We start from the raw sequence: 22,912 nt of genomic DNA, 5'->3' as shown, positions 1-22,912 counted from the left end.
AGTTTATCAACCTCAGATAAAAATACATTTAATTCTGTAATCTAAACTTCATAATTATGGATGGAAGACCTTTATTTAAAAGATGATTAATTTAAGTAGTTAAACAATGTCTGAAAAAACAATGACTTGCTTTTGTTATAATATTACAGCAAATAGTTGTAATGTTGTACTTCCGGGCTGTTGTTTCCCCCCGTGCCGCCTGGAGGCGCTGTTGCAGCCAGTCACCGTCCAGATAATAACAGCAGGAAGAAGTCCGGCTGGCCAGCATCATGCCCGTTGCTGAGACCATGGAGGAGAACTTTGATCAGTTATTGGATCAGTGTGAAGCTCAGGAGCTGGAGGTGAGCTGGACGGGTTGAATTCCGCGGAAACGGTTCGGGTTTCAGTCGTTCCGGGTTTTACGGCTCAGTTTGAAGGTAGAACCGAACATTTGGTTCCCTACTTAGTCCGTTTCTGCATTACTTCGCATCCAAACACTGAAGGATGCTAAAACCAATCGCTGAAAATCATTATCAATAAATGACCATCGTAGAGGCTCTGATTGAGACCTGAGAGCCGAGCGGGTGAAGTTAGCTTCCGACTCGTCGCCTCAGTAAAGAGTTATTTCACAGATTTAAGGTTTAAAACCTGAAACTCTCAGCAGTCGGAGCTAAATTTATCTGCACTGTTTAGAACTCTGAAAAATACATAAAATAACTAGAAGCTAATTAGAGCAAACCGGAGCAAGGTAACTACGGTGTCCGGTGTCACTTTGGACACCAGCTTCAGCTGCTTGTTAGCTTGTCAGTTATCTTTAGCCGGCTGGTTATAAATGAGGCTGGAGTGAATCCGATTTGCCTGTATTTACATGTTTACTTTGGTTCTGGAGGCCGTTCTGACCCAGAGGTGTGTTCCGGTTAGCTCTAACACTAACAGGGCGAAATACAGCCGAGAAAAGGACTGTGTGTTGCTAACTGCGCTGCATGAGGCGTGACGCTAACTGGACTGCCTGTCGCTAACTGGACTGCCTGTCGCTAACTGGACTGCGTGACGCTAACTGGACTGCGTGTCGCTAACTGGACTGCGTGACGCTAACTGGACTGCCTGACGCTAACTGGACTGCGTGTCGCTAACTGGACTGCGTGTCGCTAACTGGACTGCCTGTCGCTAACTGGACTGCGTGACGCTAACTGGACTGCGACGCTAACTGGACTGCCTGACGCTAACTGGACTGCGTGACGCTAACTGGACTGCGTGACGCTAACTGGACTGCGTGAGGCTAACTGGACTGCGTGACGCTAACTGGACTGCGTGACGCTAACTGGACTGCCTGTCGCTAACTGGACTGCGTGACGCTAACTGGACTGCGTGACGCTAACTGGACTGCGTGTCGCTAACTGGACTGTGTGTCGCTAACTGGACTGCCTGTCGCTAACTGGACTGCGTGACGCTAACTGGACTGCGTGACGCTAACTGGACTGCGTGACGCTAACTGGACTGCGTGACCCTGATTTTAAACACTGATAACTAATGAATAATAACTAAATAAAAATGGCAAATAATCTCTAAAGACCCTCTTTGAAAACGTCTTAATTTATTCTTAATTAATTATTTCAGAAAACTGATTGAACTTAAGACTGTTAACTAGGTTATTAATGCTTGTTCTGGTAAAACCTGTTGGTAGAATAATAACTAGCGGCAGGTCCTTTACTAACCAGTCAAACCATCAACACTGACTACAGCTGCCAGCAGATGGCGCTGCTACTCCATGAAAATGGATCAGAATAGTTCAAAATGTTTTTCTTTCAGAAGATTTCTGTCCCAATCTGTTTTTCAATCCACGTTTCATCTGTTTTTCCTAAACCATTTTTCAAATCTGTTTGTTTATATCTTAAAGAAAATGATATACAGCTTCACAAAACCTACACATGAGATACTAACATACAGGTAAAAGTCTAATAAAAACTTTATAAAGTATAAGGTTTTTATAACTGTTTAAAATAAAAAATTCTGAACTAAATTATTTTCCCTTGTTTACGTGGAACCCAAAGTTTGGATCAAAAATCACAGAAAATGTCTTTATTAGCCAAACAATCATCTTGTTAATGATGTAACTTTATTCTATAAAGAACATTTGGCTTTGAACAGCAAGACATGCAGCTTAAATAATTCATTTTCAGATGAATCCTAGGGGGATGAAGGCAGAGATTATTTCCTGGTTTCCATGGAAACCTGATGAGCATATGAGCGTCTGATTTCATGTGAAACCACTTAAAGTGTTGATTCAGCTCATTTTATGTTGGGGAGGAAATAATTTAATGTCATTTGTTTGTCTCTCAGCTGGTATTCTGGAACCTGTAACCCACGGTAACGCATAAAAGCTGTTTTTAATGACGGTTCATACGTTGATGTGACGTGGACCCAGGAATCAGGCTTTACCAGATCTTCCTTCAAGACTTTTCATTCAGGCGGGCGCTGAATGCCTAAAACGTGTCACTTCCTGTCTCATCCACCTTGTTTTAGACCTGTTTTCTTTTATATGTCGTTTTTTTGGGGAACTTTGGTCACTAATATCTTTGATGAGTGAAGATCTACAGAAATAACCACCTGCACTACCTTCCCCAGGCTCCAGGAGGCATCGCAACTCCCCAGGTCTACGCTCAGATGTTAGCGCTGTATCTGTTGAACAACGACATGTAAGTACAGCAAAATGGCCGCTGTGCAAGCATCTCCTTTAGACTGGTGATGTTGGGATTTACCCCCGCTGGCTAATGGGCGTGTAAGTCAGACCGTTTCCATGGCGACCTGCTCTCTCCATGTAGAGAGAATCAGGTCCAAATCAGAATATTCCTGATAACCAAACCTTTAAGCATCTGGATTGCATCGTTGCCCATCAACCAGTGGAGCTTCCTGTATTTCCTGCTCCACTTCCTGTTGACTGAGTCCTGTTGTTTCTGGCCTCTAGGAACAACGCCCGCTATCTGTGGAAGAGGATTCCTCAGGCCATAAAATCAGTAAGTTTGCTCAGACGTCTGTTAGACCGGGTTCTGGTCAGAGTTCTGCTGGACCTGTCGCTATACTCAGGACACTGGTCCATTTCCAACTCCTGTTAAACAAGTGCTAACTCCTGTTAAACAGGTGCTAACTCCTGTTAACCAGTGCTAACTCCTGTTATACTAGTGCTAACTCCTGTTAAACAGGTGCTAACTCCTGCTAACCAGTGCTACTGCAGCTGCAACAATCTGTTATAAACAAACAGATTGACACATTAAAAACAATAGCGATAAAGTACAAATTGTTGCAAATTATCAGTAAATCCTGAATATGAAATATGAAACTTAAACAGGAAAAATAAAATAAAATTTTCCTACTTAAAATGTGTTTTTGAATATCTGCACAAAATAAATTTTGACATTTGTGGAAACAGCAGAAGGCTCGTGCTGCCCCAGTGATGTCCCACCCTGGGCAGAGAGCCATATTAGGAAAAGCCACTGAACAGGATTACCGTAAAGGCTAGAAGAGCCGCTCACTATGAAATGGAGGAAATTAAAAACATGAATATTCAGCCCAAATCCTGGAAAGTAAGTTTCAAACTAAGCTAGCAGCTGTGTGGAAACTGCAGGTGTCTCAGCAGTGCTGATGTCTGTCCTCTGTGTCCTGTAAGGCTGAGCAGAGCAGCTGTCAGACACAGCAGTGAAAATCCTAAATACTCCCAGAGACGTGTCTCTGATTGCTGAAGGCTTCCGTCTTGTTTTTGGCTGCAGGCTAACCCTGAGCTAGCAGCTATCTGGGCCGTCGGCCAGCGCATTTGGCAGAGAGACTTCCCAGGGATCTACACGACCATCGCAGCCCACCAGTGGTCTGAGAATATCCTTCCTGTCATGGAGGCCCTCAGAGGTAACTTCATGCAAGAAAACACTTCAGCATGTCAGACACATCACTGAGCAGCTGCTACTCAGCTAGCTGCAGGGTTAGCTACAGCAGCTAGCTGCAGGGTTAGCTACAGCAGCTAGCTGCAGGGCTAGCCTCCTGCCTTGGCGCTGTGATCTCGGGGTTTTCTCCTGCAGACGTCAGCAGGAGTTTATTGCTTCCTGAGTGATTGTGGCGCTGCTGTTGGTTGTGCAACAGTTTAAAATAACTTCTCTGGATGTTGATCTGATGTTGATGTCATAAACAGAGTTTCATCAGACGGTTTGGTAACAGCTGGCACCTCTAATAAAACTGTTCAAGTAAACATTTGGATTTGTTAATGTTACAGTTTCTGTTTAATTTATTCCACAGTTTGACTCATTTCAGACGTTTAAGGATTTTACTTGTTGATCATCGTTGTGTTTCTGGGAGGATGAGTTTCCTCTAAATCAGGGGTGTCAAACTCAAATACACAGTGGGCCAAAATTTTAAATTGAACGAAGCCGCGGGCCAAGGTTGGACAAATGAATCTTTTAATATGGACCCAAACAAGTTTTGATTTAACAATAAATATTGAACAAGAAAGGCTTATATAACTTAAAAGTGCAGGCGTGCAAAATTGAGTTGCTAATAATAATAATAAAACATATAAATGGCATATTAAATAAAATTTAAATAAAAATTGAAAGCCTCCTTTCTGAGGTAAATGTCAAAATGAGCTTCGTACTCAGACTAATAAATTTGAAAATAAAATAACATAACAACTATGAATAAATCATTAAATAAACTATGAATAAACCATTCAGGCCTTGGAGTAACAAGAAAAGGTGCATAGAAAACTTATTTATTGCTCATTTTGCGACACACTGATCTACTCTGATGCAGCCAAGTCAGATATCTGGCATCTTTTCTTGGATGCCAGTTCATCAATGTCGGGGCTCAGGGTCTGAGCTGAGGAAACCTTCATTATCGAACAAAGGTGTTCGTCAGTCAGACGTCTCCTGTGAGACGTTTTCATCATCTTCACTGAGGAGAAAAGTTGCTCACATACAGGAAATATGTAAACAGATATTCTGTCTCCCACCTGTCCAGAAAAGTTTTATTTTCTGTCTTTCCTTTCGCCATGTTTTGGTAGGGTAACACAGTGATGGCTGTAGTTTGAGGTCGCAGTGAGGTTTGGGGGAGAGGCCCGGGGATGCGGGGTGCGCCGGGGCTTTCAACCCAAGGACTGCGCAAGAAGACGGATCACCACCTTCCTAATACATCCATGTCCGCTACCATAAGTGCTACTGACACAGAGGAGGAGGCGTGTCTGCCTCTGTCCTGATTGACGCGCCAAAAAAACAGCAGAGCATTATGGGATTTGTAGTATAAGCGGTGAATGCGGCGTCACAGCGTTGCCACCGTATAATACCGGCTCTAATATTAATTTGAAATTGCCTCGCGGGCCAAATATAATTACACTGCGGGCCAAATTTGGCCCGCGGGCCAGAGTTTGACACCTATGCTCTAAACCAGGGGTCTCAAACTCCAGTCCTCGAGGGCCACAGTCCTGCAACTTTTAGATGTGCCTCTGCTGCCCCACCTGAACAGAATAATTAGGTCATTAAGTCATTTCATTCCAGTGTTTTGTACCTGTGGCACATCTAAAAACTGCAGGACTTCGGCCCTCGAGGCCTGGAGTTTGAGACCCCTGCTCTAAACTGAAGCCTCTCAGGTTGTTGAGCAGCAACAGTTGCTCCTCTGAGGTCGTTGCCGATGCCTTTCTGCCCTGGCATTGTGCTAACTCACCTGTAGACGCCACAGCAGCAGTGGACACGCGTCCGCTAACAGTGGAGCTAATTTATGTTTAGCATTTTTGCTAACTTTGAAAACGCTTAGCGACCTTAGCTTCCTCTCAATACATTTTTCTGGATAAATTCTAAATCTCTAATTTACCTGGCTGTTTTTAAACTTTCAGATGAATAAAGTTCAATATTTGTTTTGAAGTTTTGCTTATTGACTGTTTAAAATCCTTCAGGACGTTTCTACTCATGCTCTTATTTTGAAGTGGGTGTAGTCTGATTACGCAGATGCGTTGTTTCCTTACGTTCTTATGATGCGGCGCAGCAAATGACGTATATTCTGAACCCAGAATGCATTGCTGTAGTTCTGTTGTGAACATTTTAAAATGTCCTGATATTCTGTGGTTTCTAACTGTCATCGTTGTCAGTCAGGCTAAATCTGCGACAGTTAGCAAAACTCAACAACTAGAAACTGAAGCAGGAGTGGAAAGACTCACTTCCTGAAACACAAACCAACCAACTACGGTAGTTGGTTTGTGGTTGGTCGGTAGTTGGTTTGTGGTTGGTCGGTAGTTGGTTTGTGGTTGGTTGGTGGTTGGTAGTTGGTTTGTGGTTGGTCGGTAGTTGGTTTGTGGTTGGTCGGTAGTTGGTTTGTGGTTGGTCGGTAGTTGGTCGGTAGTTGGTTTGTGGTTGGTTGGTGGTTGGTAGTTGGTTTGTGGTTGGTCGGTAGTTGGTTTGTGGTTGGTCGGTAGTTGGTTTGTGGTTGGTCGGTAGTTGGTTTGTCGTTGGTTGGTGGTTGGTAGTTGGTTTGTGGTTGGTCGGTAGTTGGTTTGTGGTTTTTAGTTGGTTTGTGGTTGGTAGTTGGTTTGTGGTTGGTCGGTAGTTGGTTTGTGGTTGGTAGTTGGTTGGTGGTTGGTCCGTAGTTGGTAGTTGGTTGGTGGTTGGTCCGTAGTTGGTTTGTGGTTTTTAGTTGGTTTGTGGTTGGTAGTTGGTTTGTGGTTGGTCAGTAGTTGGTTGGTTGGTGGTTGGTCGGTAGTTGGTTTGTGGTTTTTAGTTGGTTTGTGGTTGGTAGTTAGTTTGTGGTTGGTTGGTAGTTGGTCGGTAGTTGGTTTGTGGTTGGTAGTTGGTTGGTGGTTGGTCAGTAGTTGGTTGGTTGGTGGTTGGTCGGTAGTTGGTTGGTGGTTGGTCGGTAGTTGGTTTGTGGTTTTTAGTTGGTTTGTGGTTTTTAGTTGGTTTGTGGTTGGTAGTTGGTTTGTGGTTGGTCGGTAGTTGGTTGGTTGGTGGTTGGTCGGTAGTTGGTTTGTGGTTTTTAGTTGGTTTGTGGTTGGTCGGTAGTTGGTTTGTGGTTGGTAGTTGGTTGGTGGTTGGTCCGTAGTTGGTTGGTGGTTGGTCGGTAGTTGGTTGGTGGTTGGTCGGTAGTTGGTTTGTGGTTGGTCGGTAGTTGGTTTGTGGTTTTTAGTTGGTTTGTGGTTTTTAGTTGGTTTGTGGTTGGTAGTTGGTTTGTGGTTTTTCGGTAGTTGGTCGGTAGTTGGTTTGTGGTTGGTAGTTGGTTGGTGGTTGGTTGGTCGGTAGTTGGTTTGTGGTTTTTAGTTGGTTTGTGGTTTTTTGTTGGTTTGTGGTTTTTAGTTGGTTTGTGGTTGGTAGTTGGTTTGTGGTTGGTCGGTAGTTGGTCGGTAGTTGGTTTGTGGTTGGTAGTTGGTTGGTGGTTGGTTGGTCGGTAGTTGGTTTGTGGTTTTTAGTTGGTTTGTGGTTGGTAGTTGTTTGTGGTTGGTCGGTAGTTGGTCGGTAGTTGGTTTGTGGTTGGTAGTTGGTTGGTGGTTGGTCCGTAGTTGGTTGGTGGTTGGTCAGTAGTTGGTTGGTTGGTGGTTGGTCGGTAGTTGGTTTGTGGTTGGTCGGTAGTTGGTTTGTGGTTTTTAGTTGGTTTGTGGTTGGTAGTTGGTTGGTGGTTGGTCGGTAGTTGGTTTGTGGTTTTTAGTTGGTTTGTGGTTTTTAGTTGGTTTGTGGTTGGTAGTTGGTTTGTGGTTGGTCGGTAGTTGGTCGGTAGTTGGTTTGTGGTTGGTAGTTGGTTGGTGGTTGGTCGGTAGTTGGTTGGTGGTTTTTAGTTGGTTTGTGGTTTTTAGTTGGTTTGTGGTTGGTCGTTGGTTTGTGGTTGGTCGGTAATTGGTTGGTCGGTAGTTGGTTGGTAGTTGGTTTGTGGTTGGTCGGTAATTGGTTGGTGGTTGGTTGGTGGTTGGTCGGTAGTTGGTTGGTGGTTGGTCGGTAGTTGGTTTGTGGTTGGTCGGTAGTCGGTGGTCGGTAGTTGGTTTGTGGTTTTTAGTTGGTTTGTGGTTGGTAGTTGGTTTGTGGTTGGTCGGTAGTTGGTTTGTGGTTGGTAGTTGGTTGGTGGTTGGTAGTTGGTTTGTGGTTGGTCGGTAGTTGGTTTGTGGTTTTTAGTTGGTTTGTGGTTTTTAGTTGGTTTGTGGTTGGTCGTTGGTTTGTGGTTGGTCGGTAGTTGGTTTGTGGTTGGTCGGTAATTGGTTGGTCGGTAGTTGGTTGGTAGTTGGTTTGTGGTTGGTCGGTCGGTGGTTGGTCGGTAGTTGGTTTGTGTTTGGTTGGTAGTTGGTTGTTCAGTCTGTGGTTCAACTTGTTTGTTGCTCAGACTGGAAACATTTCCTGTAGGTGTTTTGTTTTGGAAAACATCATGTCGTGTTTATCGCTGAGCGTCTCTGGTCACATGCTGGCTGTTTGTCCCCGTCGCCCGCCCCCCCTTGTTTGTTTCCACGGTGACACACAGAGGGAGCAGGGGGGGTTCTGTGAAAATGTCCAGGCAGGAATGCGCTCTGGTGGATCGGGTGTCTGTCTGAAGGCTCATATAAAGGCCGGTCGGCCGGCCCCCGGACCAGAATAGACCCGGAGCGCCGCAGCAGCAACACAGCGTCTCGTCTCTCCCAGAACCAGAACCAAGGACATGGACCTCCAGAGGACAGGCTCGGTGGTGCGGCCGCCCAGCCCCATGGACAGCCTGGAGAAGCAGCTGAGCTGCCCCATCTGCCTGGACATGTTCACCAAGCCGGTGGTCATCCTGCCCTGCCAGCACAACCTGTGCCGCGGCTGCGCCAGCGACCTCTATGACTCCCGCAACCCCTACCGCTTCTCCGGCGGCGTCTTCCGCTGCCCCACCTGCCGCTTCGAGGTGGTGCTGGACCGCCATGGCGTGCACGGCCTGCAGCGCAACCTGCTGGTAGAGAACATCATCGACATCTACAAGCAGCAGCAGGAGGGGAAGGGCGAGGGCGAGCCGCTGAAGACGCAGGAGGCCAAGGAGCCTCGCTGCCCGGAGCACGAGGACGAGCGCATCAACATCTACTGCATCAGCTGCCAGCGCCCCACCTGCTCCATGTGCAAGGTGTTCGGCCAGCACAAGGACTGCGAGGTGGCGCCGCTGGCCACCGTCTACCAGAGCCAGAAGGCCGAGCTCAGCAACGCCATCGACGCGCTGGTGGCCAGCAACGGCCGGCTGCAGGCGCTGCTGCACCAGATGGAGGACGCCGGGCGCGCCGTGCAGGAGAACGCACAGCGCGCCAAGCAGGGCCTGGCGGAGCGCTTCGACCTGCTGTACGCCGTGCTGGAGGAGCGCAAGGCGGTGCTGCTGGAGCAGCTGGGCCGCGAGCAGGACGACAAAGTGGCGGCGCTGCGGGCGCTGGCGCAGCGCTACGGCGAGCGGCTGCAGGCCAGCTCCGAGCTGACGGACACGGCGGTGCGCGCCCTGGAGCAGAGCGGCGCCGCCGAGTTCCTGCTGGCCTCCAAAGGCCTGATCGGCCGGACCCGGGACGCCGCCAAGGCCTCGCTGGGCGAAGAGCGGCCAGAACCCGGCTTCGAGAAGATGGACCACTTCACCCTCAACACGGAGCCGGTGGAGGCTGTACTGGCCAAGATGGACTTCGGAACCGGGGATGATGAGGAGTACGAGGACGCAGAGGAGGAGGAGGAAGAATAGGATGGAGGACGGAGGAGGACGGAGGCGTCCATCAGGACTGAGAGACAGACTCTGATTCTTTACGTCTTTTTATACTTTTGTATTGAAGGTTAGAAATGTTTGTAGCTTGTGGTTGTTGATGCGCTGCTGGAGTCCCAGTCAGTCTGTACTGGAAATAAAGCTGTGTGAAGTTGATCCATGGCCCGGTTCTGGTTCTGGTTCTGTTGGGAACCAAAGCAGGTTATTAAAAGCCTGCAGCAGCGTTGCCTTTGCTGGAGAACCATCTGAGCTATTTCAGGAAGAGTGTGTGTGTGTGTGTGTGTACGCGCACGCGATAGCGTCCAGGAATAGCCGGGCCGGTCCGGTTCCTCTCATGGAGTTCTTCTTGCTCAGCAGCTCTGACCCGACTGACTCTGAGCTAAAATCGTCATCCAGCTGGTCGCTGAGCTCAGAGACAGGAAGTGACACGCAGAGTGACCTTCTGTTCTGAGCATGCTCAGTGCGGCTCTGGCCAGCTCTTATTGATCGTCCTGGTGGAAAACTTTCCGGCTGCCAGATCTCTGTTGGTACACAGACAGCCGTTGCTAGGCAACAGAGGCTGAGAGGCCACGGCGTTGACACGGTGACAGCAGAACATGTCGGCGTGTCTGAGGAGCCTCAACGCTCACCTGATTAGGAGCTGAGGCTCCAGGTGACCCCGTTGACCCCATTCCTGAGGTTCAGGTTCTGTTCCAAAATCTGATAAGTGCGGCATATGTTTATCCTTCTTTTCTCTGATAACCCTGAATAAAATCCACTGCTGCCTCCAGAGTCCCAACATGGGGGGCAGGGACCCTCTGGAGGGCCGCCAGACTCCAACTGGGGGTCAAAAGATCATTTTCAGAATCATTATGAGCCTGAAATGATTCATCTTTACCTGGAGTAAAGATGAATCTCATTTGCTGAGAGAACAGAACTAATGAAGCCAAAACTGAACAATATCAACATCAGCATTCAAGGTAAAAACATTCAGTTCTATCAGGACTTATTGTGGAAATAATGACCTTAAATGAAGAAACTTTGGCTTCAGGAGATTAAATAATGTGATCTGGCCCTTTAACTCTAAAGCTTGGTTAAAAACACAAACCGGTTTAAAAGTGGGAGGAGCTTCTTGGATGCTAACATATTAGCCAAACCAAAACTGACCTGAGTTCAGTTTAAACTTCTTGTTTTCTTCTGATTCACTTTAGCGACAGGAAGCGGCCTGCCCGACAGGAAGCGGCCTGCCCGGCAGGAAGCGGCCTGTCGGACAGGAAGTGGCCTGTCGGACAGGAAGCGGCCTGCCGGACAGGAAGCGGCCTGTCGGACAGGAAGCGGCCTGTCGGACAGGAAGCGGCCTGCCGGACAGGAAGCGGCCTGTCGGACAGGAAGCGGCCTGTCGGACAGGAAGCGGCCTGCCGGACAGGAAGCAGTCTCAGTTAGGAAACGGCCTGTCGGACAGGAAGCAGTCTCAGACAGGAAGCGGCCTGTCGGACAGGAAGCGGTCTCAGACAGGAAGCGGCCTGAATCTGTTTAAAGTTGTGAAATTAACTATTTGAGTTGTTGTCGGCTCCTGGCTGTGATCAGTGACGAGCTGCGGCTCGTTTAGCTGACATGATGAAGATGATGGCCATCCTCCTCCTCACCATGATGTTGTCCACAGAGAGCAGCAGGCAGCGGGCCTACAGCCTGGTGGCGCAGGCCTACACCTCCATCACAGCTGAAGACTTCGCTGCCTTCGTGGGCTACACGGTGGAGGAGGCGGTGAAGGGTGAGGCAACTTCCTGTAGAGTCTGTCGGGTTTTCATGGACTCATCCTGCTTTCCCTCGTCTCTCTCAGGTGTGGTGAGTCAAGGCTGGCAGGCCGACCCAGCAACCAGGATGGTAATGCCCAAGAAGCCAGGTAGGGGCGCCGTTTCCCATTAAATCACACACACTTCTCCTCTGGCTCCTTTTCACACATTTATATGTTTATTAGGATTCAGTGTCTAAAACAGCCACTAGAGGGCGAACATATGCTGGATTTATCACAACCCCCCTGCTCTGAGCAGTAACAGGTGGGGGCGGGGCTGCAGATAGAGCTCAGATAAATGGTGGAAACCCCCTGACTTGCTCGCCCTTCTCTCTCTCCAGACCCGCCCCCGGTGTCGCTGGTTCCTAACGAGCAGCAGCTGGCCCGCCTTACCGACTATGTGGCGTTCCTAGAGAACTGAAGGCTCCCCTGGTTCCGCCGGAGGAGAGGCCGCCGCTCCTCCTGATGGACTGACCTCCAGATTCATCCCATGACCCCGCCCACGCTCAGACGGCGACGATGATTGGCTGTTTCCAGCCGCCTGATGTGTAAATAGCTCTGATTATTATTGTTTCTGACAAACATGGAGAGAACCCAGTCCAGTTTCCACCCGACTTCCTGTTTTGGCTGCTGAATAAACGTGTTTCTGTTTCTACTGGTTGGCTGAGCTTCTGTTTCCATCAGATGCGGGTAATCAGGTTCTGCGGGTCGGAACCGGGTCTCCATTCACTTTGATCCATACAAGCTCGTAAATTTACATACAGGCTTCAGACAGCTAAAGTAGCCATTAGCCAGCTTGCGGTGCAGCTAATCTCAACTGGGTTTTTTTCCTGGATCAGACCAGAGTTTCTACTCGGCTCCAGATGATCAGTGTTAGCCTTCATTCTCCATTCCAGAACCAGTTCTGATCCGTTTGGATCGCCTCAGAAGCTGGGTCCAACTAACTGCTGGTTGTGAGGTCAGGCTGAAGAATCTGGAGGTTCTACTTTATTACTTGATCCACAAGTATGAAACCCTGCTGACCAATCAGAAGTCCTCTAGGCCTCTAGGGGGAGCCGACCAACTAATGGCGTGGACCGGACCCTCGGTGGTGATTATCATGTTTCTGTAGCTGCAGAGGTCAGGATAAGACAAGATGACCCGGAGAAACAAAGGTGAGTTACACTTCACCCATCCATCCATTTTCTTTTTGGGAGGGGGTTAGGGATAGGGGTTGAACGACTACATATTTTTTAAGGTCGACTACATCATGATAATAGTCGAGTCGATGTCGACTAGTCGCGGTGACGTCATAGTGACGTAAGCGCAAAAACCCTTCACAACTACTTGGAGGCTTTATTAGCTATTTTCACGGCAAATATTGACCCCCCCCCCCTCCCCCCCCCCCCCCCCCCACCACACACACACACACACACACTCCCCTTCTCCTGCTTTTACTAAGTCTATTATGGAGATTCTTCGTGAGCAGCGGGGAAAAGTTTGTTGCACAAAGTCGGGTCTGACTTTTTTTTTCTAAACACCGGCTGATGCTGATGATCTCTGGATAGTTACTATAGGAGTCAAATGATCACACTGACTACATGGAGCTTTTGGAACATCACAAGCCAAACTTGTTATGAACGGATCCCGTTTGGTTGCAGCTGAATTCAACGAAACCACCTGCTTCTCCTCCGCCCGATGCGCGGCAGGAAGCTCTGCTGACTCAGCAGATTGAACGATTTAAGATATTTTCTAGTCAACGTCAACATGATAAAAGTCGAGTCGATGTCGAGTTGACTAGTCGTTGTGACGTCATAGCAACGCAAGACGCAAAGCTTTGGAGTAACGTACAGGCTTTATTATTTACACAGAACAGCAACAAGTGAAACAACAAAACATCGGGATAGTTTATGATAAATAATAAGTTGCTGGGAAACCAACATTCAAAAGGAAACGCACATCTTTTAGATGGCATGTAAAAACAATAAAAAGAGGTGGCACGGGGGCGGGGGGGTAAATAAAGTTCACTCGCTGTCAATATTCTCTTCGCTAAGAGTTGTTGGGGTTTTTTCTTGGTTGACATGTAGGAAAACAAGGACATCAACATGAGCCGGATGAAGGCTTGCCCGCTTTCTCGTAATGGTATTCCCAGCGAGAGAGAAAATCCTCTCGCTGGGAGTGCTGGTTGCCGGAACAGCTAAATATTTTCTGCTGAGGTTTGCCAGACGGGGAAATCTGCCCTGGTTGCTGGCCCACCACTGCAGCGGGTTCGCCATGGTGGGGATCTGCGGTTAGTTAGTTAGTTAGTTAGTTAGTTAGTTAGATCGTCGTGACAAAGACACTCGCGAGCCGGCTAAGTGACATCCTTAGCGGGAAGGGGGCGAGTTTTAGACGGCTCGTGTTTTGTAGTGGACTGCAGCTGCAACTCCATCTCCTTTTAAAAACACTGTAAAACCACAAATATGCATCCATCTACATATCATTTAAACTAATGTATTAACTTATTTTTCTTGTGTCTTGTGACGTATACTGTGCTGTCAGATCAGCACAGGCTGTCACCACCGGCAATCACATGACTGCGACTAGTCGACATGAAATGTAAAAACTCGCGAGACGTCTTAGAGTCGACTAGTCGACTAATTGGTTCAACCCCTAGTTAGGGACCCCGCTGGGTCACCTGGACGGGTCACCTGGACGGGTCACCGGTCCATCGCAGGGCAACACAGAGACAGACAGGACAAACAACCATGCACACACTGACTGTCATGTTTCTGTCATGTGGGAGGAAGTTGGAGAACCTGGAGAGAACCCAGCATGCTCAGGGAGAACATGCAGAAAGACTCTGGGCCGGGAATCGAACCCAGGACTTTTTTGCTGCAAGGCAACAGTGCTACCGACTGCACCACTGTGCAGCCTGTTGTACTTCTTGTATTTTGTATTATATTCATGAAGGTGATATTACCTGCTCCAGGCTCCCCCTAGTGGTCTGGAGGACTTCTGTTTTGTGCAACGTTTGAATCTCTGTTGCTTGTTTCCTGTTGCTGCAACATTTTTTATTCGGAGCGTTTCCTTTTTGATTTCAGTGTTTTTCTGTTTTGGAGTTTGCATCATTTGTGTGTTTGCAGCTCATTTTGCTGTGTGTCCATATTGACTCGTCCAAATCTTCTCCAGAGGACGTTGGTCTCGTCCATGGGGACACCCACACGTCTCAGTCCAGCCCGAGGTGTTAACTTTGAACCGGGTCGGAACCCTCCCAGTCCATGACGCTAATCATGGTGTGTAGGGACCCAGTTGGGACCCTGATGGGTCTCCAACAGAACTGTGATCCAAACACACCCAGCTGAACAGGAAACCAACCCATCAGAGGAATGCAGACATGGATCAGTGGGTGTATGTATAATTATGACCCTGAGGATCTCCATTCAGATCACACGTGTTTAACTGAACTCGGTTCGGGTCCAGAAACGTCCCGGAGCAGCTGCTGAGGTTCTGCAGTTTGTATTTATATAAAGCTTCCTTCCCTACAAGGCCCGGTCCATGTTTAGAGGAACCGGTCTGGTACCAGAACATGTGGGCATGAATTCATCTGTTGCCTTCTGCTGCTCATGAAACATCTTTATTTTTAGCCTCATCCTGTTTTTAATTATTTAGATTTTATTGCGTTATTTTGTCTTTAAGCTGCAGATGTTTCTGAGACTCGGAAGGAAACCAGAACCAGAACTCTGGGTTTGCTCTCCTTCAGCTTTTTGTTTCTTTTTTCTTTAATATAAAGTATTTTCTTCTAGCAGCGTGTTGAGGCAGTTCGGGTTCACGGTGTGGGATAGCTGACCGTAGCAGCAGGTCGGTTCGGGAGGAAACGGGTCAGCTCGGTGCTGAAAACACACTAAATATAAACCTGCTGAGCCGAACAGAAACACAGTAAACGTCCAGCTGACCACAGACAACTGCGCATGCTCATATTTAACTGCACAGCGGGAACTTGGTGTCGTCATCAGGCCGGTTAGCTCAGCTGGTTAGAGCGTGGTGCTAATAACGCCAAGGTCGCGGGTTCGATCCCCGTACGGGCCATTAATCCTTTTATTATTGTTTATCTGAGATATGAGTCACCGGTCCGGTCGGGTTCTGGAATATTTCTGTGGATAATTAAACTAATAAAAACGTCCCGGATGATTCAACTCTGGATTTAATCTGATCTGATTCTGGACGGAACCACAGGGAGTGAGTAAATGAAACCCAGGAGGAATCCCATCTGGAAGAACAGTGACCTTTAACCCCGGCCCAGATGGAGGGAAAACAAATCTCAAAACGTTCATGAACCATTTTGAAATGAGGAACGTTCTCAAACCGGTTTACTAATAAACCATCTGATGACAGATTTCCATCAATCGCAGAGTTTCCACATCTGGACCGGATCAGAACCGCCGGCCCGAGCGGACCGGAGAGCAAGAGGAGACGCTGCAGGAAGAAAAATGTAATTTATTTTTATTTAATAAACAGTTTTTACTTTATTATTTTATGGGTCAAATTTTGAGGAGTAATTAAATTAATTGATTTTAGAAAATCGTTTTAAAGTTAGAAAAAGTTTCTGGAAACCTAACAGGCAGTTACCATAGCAACCGACTGGCAGAACCAGCAGACCAGTCCAAACTGTGGAGCTGACCAAGATGAGAGGTCCTGCTTCCAGTTCCAGTTCCGGTCCTGGTTCTGGTTCCGGTTCCGGTTCTGGTGCCTCCCTGCGTTCACCCACCGATCGAGAAGGACCTCGCTGCAGCAAACAGAATGGGGCGGGGACGGACCTTTCCGTCAGTCCCATACCTTATTTGGAAATGGGACTATTGCATTCCGGAAATGAAGGGGGCGCTATTTTCATAATCACTAGTATAAATACCTTAAGACGCGGAGTTAAGAGGAACAGAAGAAGAAAGAAAGAAGTTTGAGAGGTTCTTCCTCTGGTGTTCGGCACACGATCAACAATGCAAAACTCACAAAGTCAACAAAAGGTATTTTTACCTACTTAAAATTTTTTCACATAGTAAATCAATACGCTTTTCTAGATTAGGTTGAAAATATAATTAACAGCTGTAAACTAGTGACATTCGTAATTCATACAGGGGAAGGCTAGTTTTAGCATGTAGCATAGCTAGTTATTATCCCGCAGGGCACCATTAGATAAAAATAGAAAAGTAGATAACATGTATAATTGAGAAATGTATTTTATTCTCAAACTTTATTTTATTTTCATTATACAGATCCACGTATCTATTTGCAACATGAACATAAATATTGCTGTCCCCTCATACAAGCTACAGAACCATTTAGCACAAACTGCTATGGTTCAACATAACGGTATGTATAACTACACTTGAAAAATATAAAATATGTTTTACATACATACCAGTTTTCTAGTGTTTTTCTTTTATTTTTAAAGGTTGATCTTTTTTAAATATGTTTTGTTCACCAATGTTAAATTTCTGGAAAGTCTAATATATTTTATAAACTAACAGCAGCCATTATAGTTGGGTGTAGTACCCAGATGTGATACTCTAATGACGAGTAGCACTACTTCAATATAGTTTTAGTAAGTAACTGCAATAAACTACACTAGTAAGAGTAACAAAGTATTTGGTGAAATGGCTATTATTAACTACTGTTTTACTGATCATAATGTGCAATGTGATTTTTTATTTTGTTTGTTTTTTTGAGATGCCTCTGAATGTTCTTGAAGCTGTTCTCCAGGAGGTGATACCGGCACAGGGAGACTCAGCTTACCTCACCTTGGCATTGACCTGCAGGTGCTTTGAAGCCGTTGTGTCTGAGCCAGTTTTCAGGAAGAAGACTCACTTTGCTTGGCTGGATGGTAAGGACCTTTGACTTTTTTCACCTAAAACATGTGAAATTAGATTTCAACTACATGAAATCGATTTTTCATTAACAGGTGAGATCAACTGGGGAAAATTTTCAAAAACATTCAAGGCAGAAAACCGGATTCCTTTTGCGGTTGTAACGTGTTTTTCCTCCCACCGGTGATATAAAGACTGTGGGCTTCACCGGCGATGGAAGACGAGGAGAGTACCCTGGTTACTACTGTGATGGCCGACCTGGACACTGCACTGACTGTCAATACTGAATGCAAGGAGAATATTAGTTGCTTTCCACAGTCTTTCACACATTTCAGTTGTCACACATTGTTAGTTTTTTTTGTGACATGCCATTTTAAATCATTTCTGCTAAATAATATTTGCCTTTTGACTTGTGCAGTCATCCTTTTTAATAATGTGTTCTTTCAAAATTATTTACATTTTTGAATGTTCCTTTTGTTGTAGCTCAGTTGATTTACATTATTTAGTTTTCATAGAAATGGTGCCGTTTCCACACAAAGTTACTTTGTGGCTGTAATTTGTTGGAGAGAGTAGAACCAATAAAGTAGTTGTAAATATATTGTAACAGCGTTATTTAACAATAGGATAACCTTGTTTTAAAAATTTTAAATGCAAGCAAAGCTAATAACTTGCAATATTTTATATGTGTAAATACCAGAGGTGGGGACTCGAGTCACATGACTTGGACTCGAGTCAGACTCGAGTCGTTAAAATCACGACTTGAGACTTGACTTGAAAAAATGCTCAAAGACTCGGACTTGACTTTGACTTTCATGCCATTGACTTGGGACTTGACTCGACTTGAAGCTGTTTACTTGAAAAGACTTGATATTTTTTACTCAAAGTCTTAAAATTTAAAACACATTATTTATAAAGTGGCGTCATTAATTAATTTCACTCATTCCGTATCAATATGCGCAGACCGTCACTATGTTTTTCCTCTCTCCTTATGTATGTATGTGTACGTAGCTGCAGCACAACCAATCAAATTAACAGGATTTGGACGTTTAAAAAAACGCGGCAAAGCTACAGAGCTCAGGGAACGAAATACGAAATAACCGCTCGAATATGCTTCCGCGAGTAATTTCTTTTGGCTATGTAGGTTATGAACTTTCGACTAAAAAACGAACTGCAACTTGTAAAACATGCAAGAAGAGAATATCGGATGGAGATGCCACGACGTCCAACTTTGTCCGGCATTTGAAGCTTCACAAAGATCGGTAGGTGGCACTTTTCTTTTGCTGTAAGATAGTTGACTTTAGCTAACTTCGTGTTAGCATGTGTACTCCGGGTTAAATTGGTGATGATTTACCATAAATCCGGTCCTTCAAATGCCTCCACAAATAATGTGCACCGTGTTAGCTCAGGAAGCCGGTGGATAGTGAGCGGGGCTCCGGAACAGAAAGCAGATTCTGGACCTGAACACAGGGAACAGAGTCTCTCTGTCCCATCATGATGATGAGCCGGGTCTAGTATCATCTAAGGATGGTTGGTGTATTTGAAGACATCTACGTTGGGAAATTATATTGACAATATATTGTTTACTGCAGTCAGTGCATTAAGTCAACTGTTTTTGACTTAATGACCGGCGTGACTGTCACATGTCGCACAGAACCCATTTCCAGATTTTTATCATTCGAGATAAATACATATTTTAAAAAGAACAAATGGTCTATTATTTGAATTTTATGTATAATTGCAAATTATAAAAAAAATAAAATAAAAACGACTCGAAATGACTTGAAATTAAAGGTTCCTGACTTGAGACTTGACTCGGACTTGAGGACAGAGACTTGAGACTTACTTGAGACTTGCAACACAGTGACTTGGTCACACCTCTGGTAAATACAATGTTTCCTGACATACAGCCAAGTTGTTTATGTTTTAACAGTCAGAATCAACTGTTGGGTTTTTTGTAATAAAGTAAGCACATACAGAAACATATTGTTCAGTTACAGAGTCATAATACAAACATAAGACTAAAGGTATCCTGAGCCGGACTTTATGAAGAGAGATGAGCCCGGCGCCGTTAGGCTGGGATGGAGACACATGATCAGGTGATTGGCTGAGCAGCTGAGATGAAGACAGTTATAGTTAGAATTTACACATTGGTTTAATTTATGCAACCAGTGACTTTATTCAAAAAGGTTTTCATATAGAAAAAAGATCATTCTCTCTGGCAGTTACCAGCGCAGTGTCTACTGCCGGGGTCCGAGCGCCAAAGATTATTTCTTGTCAAATAAACTTTCTAAAACTTTCTCTCTGTGTGAGTCTTTCCAGGTTGAAGCTACATTTAAAGTTTTAATTAATCTCTTTGGGTTTTGCAACAATTGGATATTTAAGGGTTTTATTTTATGAATTGATTGCAATTGATAGAATTGATATGGGATTTCTAAATGGAATAGTGGGACACCAATCAGTTTACTGGTTGAACTGGAGTCCTTATAGCAAAAGTTTCCAATGAGACATTATGGTAAACAATGATAATAGCTGAGCCAGGTCACCTGCAACCAAAAATATTCTAGTTTTCTGAATGGCACTTGTTAGAAGTTCAGAAGTCCTTTGGTTTGTTTGTAAATTATATTCACAATGTGAATAATAAGAAAAATATTTGGCAAATAAACAACAAAAGTGCGCTGTGAATGGACGTACTAAGTTGGCCAAAATTGTTGACTAAATGTTTTACAGACCAAACCTCTTTTCCATCTAGTTCTTATTTAATAAGCCAGAGGCTATTATATTTTAGATTGTAACTTATTTATTTTAAGAGTACCATTCACAACATCAAAATATATTATTTGAACTTCATTTGTTTATATCTGTTTTCTTAATCTGCGACGGACTGGCGATCTGTCCAGGGTCAGCAGCCCTCATGACCCACTATAGGGATAATTCATGATAATTAATGGATGGATAAATGTGCTCTTAATGTAATGTACATTTGTCTCCAAAATATTGATTTGATTCATGTTTTATTACTTTTGTTTGAGATAGATTGGGTGTAAGGATAGATAAATACATCTCCATAATGTTTCCTTATTGTTGCTTATTCTAGATTGTTACTAATATAATTTTAAATAAAGATTTAATAAAGATTTGAAAATAAAAAAAGTGACTTACCACGTGACAGACATACCACGTGACATATCACGTTTTGTAGCCATTTCTTTACTATTTAATTTGTATTTTTAATGTTGAAAGTCTTCTTGGGTGTTTTAAAAGGCGTTGTCAAATAAAATACGTTATTATTAGTATAATTATTATAACACGGTCGGTACAGGAAATAGTGTCACTAGCGCCCCCTTCATTTCCGGAATGAAATAGTCCCATTTCCATATAAGGTATGGGACTGACGGAAAGGTCCGTCCCCGCCCCTTTCTGTTTGCTGCAGCGAGGTGGACTTGGCTCTCTGAGGTTATAATCTGTGACTGATGGCTGATTACAGCAGAGGGCGCTGTTCCCCTGCGGAGGGTGGCATCATGGCCGTCGCTCAGGTCCACGGACAGCCCGTTTCCATGGAGACGGATGAGTCATGAGGAAGACTCCGGTGGGATGGAGGAGGAAGGCCTTCCAAGATGGACGCCGAGGGGAGACAGACTGGAGTCTAAAACCATCATCATCATCTTCTTCCTCACCTGCAGCTCCTGTTTCAGTTTCTGCTGCTTCTCTAATCCCAGAGATTTCCTGACCTGCTAATGAAAGCAGGAGGCGGTTCGGTTCCGGTCCGGTCCGGTTCGGACCTGAAAGGCAGCCTTCATCCACAGAAGTCACATGCAGACGGTAACTGAGCCGACAGGAAATTAAAGGCAAGGATCCACAAAGTTTACTTTAATTAGGACACAGAATCGCTCATGAAAGTCTTCACACCCTGGCAGGTTGTTTTTTTTTCATATTTATTCATTTCATTGCAAACAAAACAATTATACAACTGAGAAAATATACAAATTGATAAAATGAAAGGCAGCAGATAAAAGAAAAAATCTCATAAAATCTTTTATCCCAAAAATATATTCAAACAAAAACAAAACCAAATAAAAACATCAACTCAAAAAACAATTTGAACAGATTAAAGTTCTGGAGCAGCCTAGTCCAAGTCCTGACTCTGAATCAGTGACCGACAGTCTGCTGACGTCACGTTTTTATGAGGCACCATTTTAAAGTTGGTCTCAGATGAACAGCAGTAATCTGGATTATTTAACCTGTGAGACATAAATGGGATTTCATTTTTTATCCATGTTTTCATGTTATTCATTTATTAACATCTCAACTTCAAACTAAATATTCAACTGAGACCAAAAATATAAACACTCTCTTGAAGCAAAATATCTAAATATTTGCCATTACTATAAAGCTAAATGATTAGCTAAGGCTAAACATTTAGCTTCACACTAAACATTTAACTTATTGATCTTGATTGATTGATGATTGACTTTGTCATTGTTTCATCAGATCTGTCGCCGTATGTCTTGGACACTCGGGTGAAGAGGTGCGGAGCTGTCCACTGACCACTACCTGGTGGTGAGTTGGCTCCGGTGGTGGGGGAGGAAGCCGGTCAGGCCTGGCAGGCCCAAACGTGTTGTGAGGGTCTGCTGGGAACGTCTGGCGGATCCCCTGTGAGACGGAGCTTTAACTCCCATCTCCGGCAGAACTTTGAACACGTCCCGGGGGAGGTGGGGGACATGGAGTCTGAGTGGACCGTGTTCCGTGCCTCCATTATCGAGGCGGCCGATCGGAGCTGTGGCCGCAAGGTTGTTGCTGCCTGTTGCGGCGGCAACCCTCGAACCTGTTGGTGGACACCTTCGGTGAGGGTTGCTGTCAGGCTGAAGAAGGAGTCCTATCAGGCCTTTTTGGCCTGTGGGACTCCAGAAGCAGTACAGCACTAACACTGTTTATAGTGGGGATGGTGTGCTGCTGACCTCTACTCGGGACGTTGTGGGTTGTTGGGCAGAATACTTTGAAGACCTCCTCAATCCCACCAACATGCCTTCCATTGGGGAAGCTGAGCCTGGGGACTCTGGGTTGGGTTCTCCAATCTCTGGGGACGAGGTCGCCGAGGTGGTTAAAAAGCTCCTCGGTGGCAAGGCTCCGGGGGTGGATGAGATCCGCCCGGAGTTCCTTAAAGCTCTGGATGTTGTAGGGTTGTGTTGGCTGATGCGACTCTGCAACATTACATGGACATGGGGGCAGTTCCCCTGGATTGGCAGACTGGGGTGGTGGTCCCCCTGTTCAAAAAGGGGGACCGGAGGGTGTGCTCCAATTATAGAGGGGTCACACTCTTAAGCCTCCCTGGCAAGGTCTATTCAGGGGTCCTGGAGAGGAGGGTCCGTCGGATAGTCGAACCTCGGATTCAGGAAGAGCAGTGTGGTTTTCGTCCTGGTCGTGGAACACTGGACCAGCTCTACACCCTCGGCAGGGTCCTGGAGGGTGCATGGGAGTTCGCCCAACCAGTCTACATGTGTTTTGTGGACTTGGAGAAGGCGTTCGACCGTGTCCCTCGGGGAGCCCTGTGGGGGGTTCTCCGGGAGTATGGGGTACCGGGCCCTTTGATACGGGCTGTCAGGTCCCTGTATGACCGGTGTCAGAGCCTGGTCCGCATTGCCGGCAGTAAGTCGGGCTC

At 45.7% G+C, this 22,912-nt stretch overlaps 2 protein-coding genes, 1 long non-coding RNA gene and 1 other non-coding gene across 5 annotated transcripts; all 4 read left to right on the top strand.

Moving 5' to 3' along the window:
• The first annotated feature begins 212 nt into the window (after nt 1-212).
• cops8 (COP9 signalosome subunit 8) lies at nt 213-12,095 on the top strand. 2 transcript variants are annotated; one of them, XM_032568078.1, is made up of 7 exons: nt 213-341; nt 2,605-2,675; nt 2,945-2,993; nt 3,744-3,876; nt 11,255-11,416; nt 11,486-11,548; nt 11,779-12,095. In XM_032568078.1, exons 1-7 carry the CDS (start codon nt 270-272, stop codon nt 11,856-11,858), a joined length of 630 nt encoding a protein of 209 aa, XP_032423969.1. In that variant the 5' UTR covers nt 213-269; the 3' UTR covers nt 11,859-12,095. The 2 variants fall into 2 exon arrangements, with proteins under 2 accessions (XP_032423969.1, XP_032423970.1); XM_032568079.1 differs by having other exon boundaries at nt 11,309-11,416; nt 11,779-11,974.
• On the top strand, nt 8,263-9,822 carry trim63b (tripartite motif containing 63b). The gene has a single exon (XM_032568077.1). It carries the CDS (start codon nt 8,620-8,622, stop codon nt 9,646-9,648), a length of 1,029 nt encoding a protein of 342 aa, XP_032423968.1. The 5' UTR covers nt 8,263-8,619; the 3' UTR covers nt 9,649-9,822.
• A 3,315-nt stretch (nt 12,096-15,410) lies between the features above and the next one.
• trnai-aau (transfer RNA isoleucine (anticodon AAU)) lies at nt 15,411-15,484 on the top strand. Its single transcript has one exon. It is a non-coding gene; the product is annotated as a tRNA-Ile (tRNA).
• Nucleotides 15,485-16,258: 774 nt separating this feature from the next.
• Nucleotides 16,259-17,163, top strand: LOC116722530 (uncharacterized). Its single transcript, XR_004339775.1, has 3 exons — nt 16,259-16,416; nt 16,666-16,762; nt 17,120-17,163. It is a non-coding gene; the product is annotated as an uncharacterized LOC116722530 (long non-coding RNA).
• The last annotated feature ends 5,749 nt before the right edge of the window (nt 17,164-22,912 follow it).

This window comes from Xiphophorus hellerii, chromosome 7 (assembly GCF_003331165.1).
Source record: "Xiphophorus hellerii strain 12219 chromosome 7, Xiphophorus_hellerii-4.1, whole genome shotgun sequence".
Classification (NCBI taxonomy): Eukaryota; Metazoa; Chordata; class Actinopteri; order Cyprinodontiformes; family Poeciliidae; genus Xiphophorus; species Xiphophorus hellerii.
The sequence above is the reverse complement of the archived record's forward strand: the minus strand, read 5'-3'. Positions and strand labels throughout refer to the sequence as shown.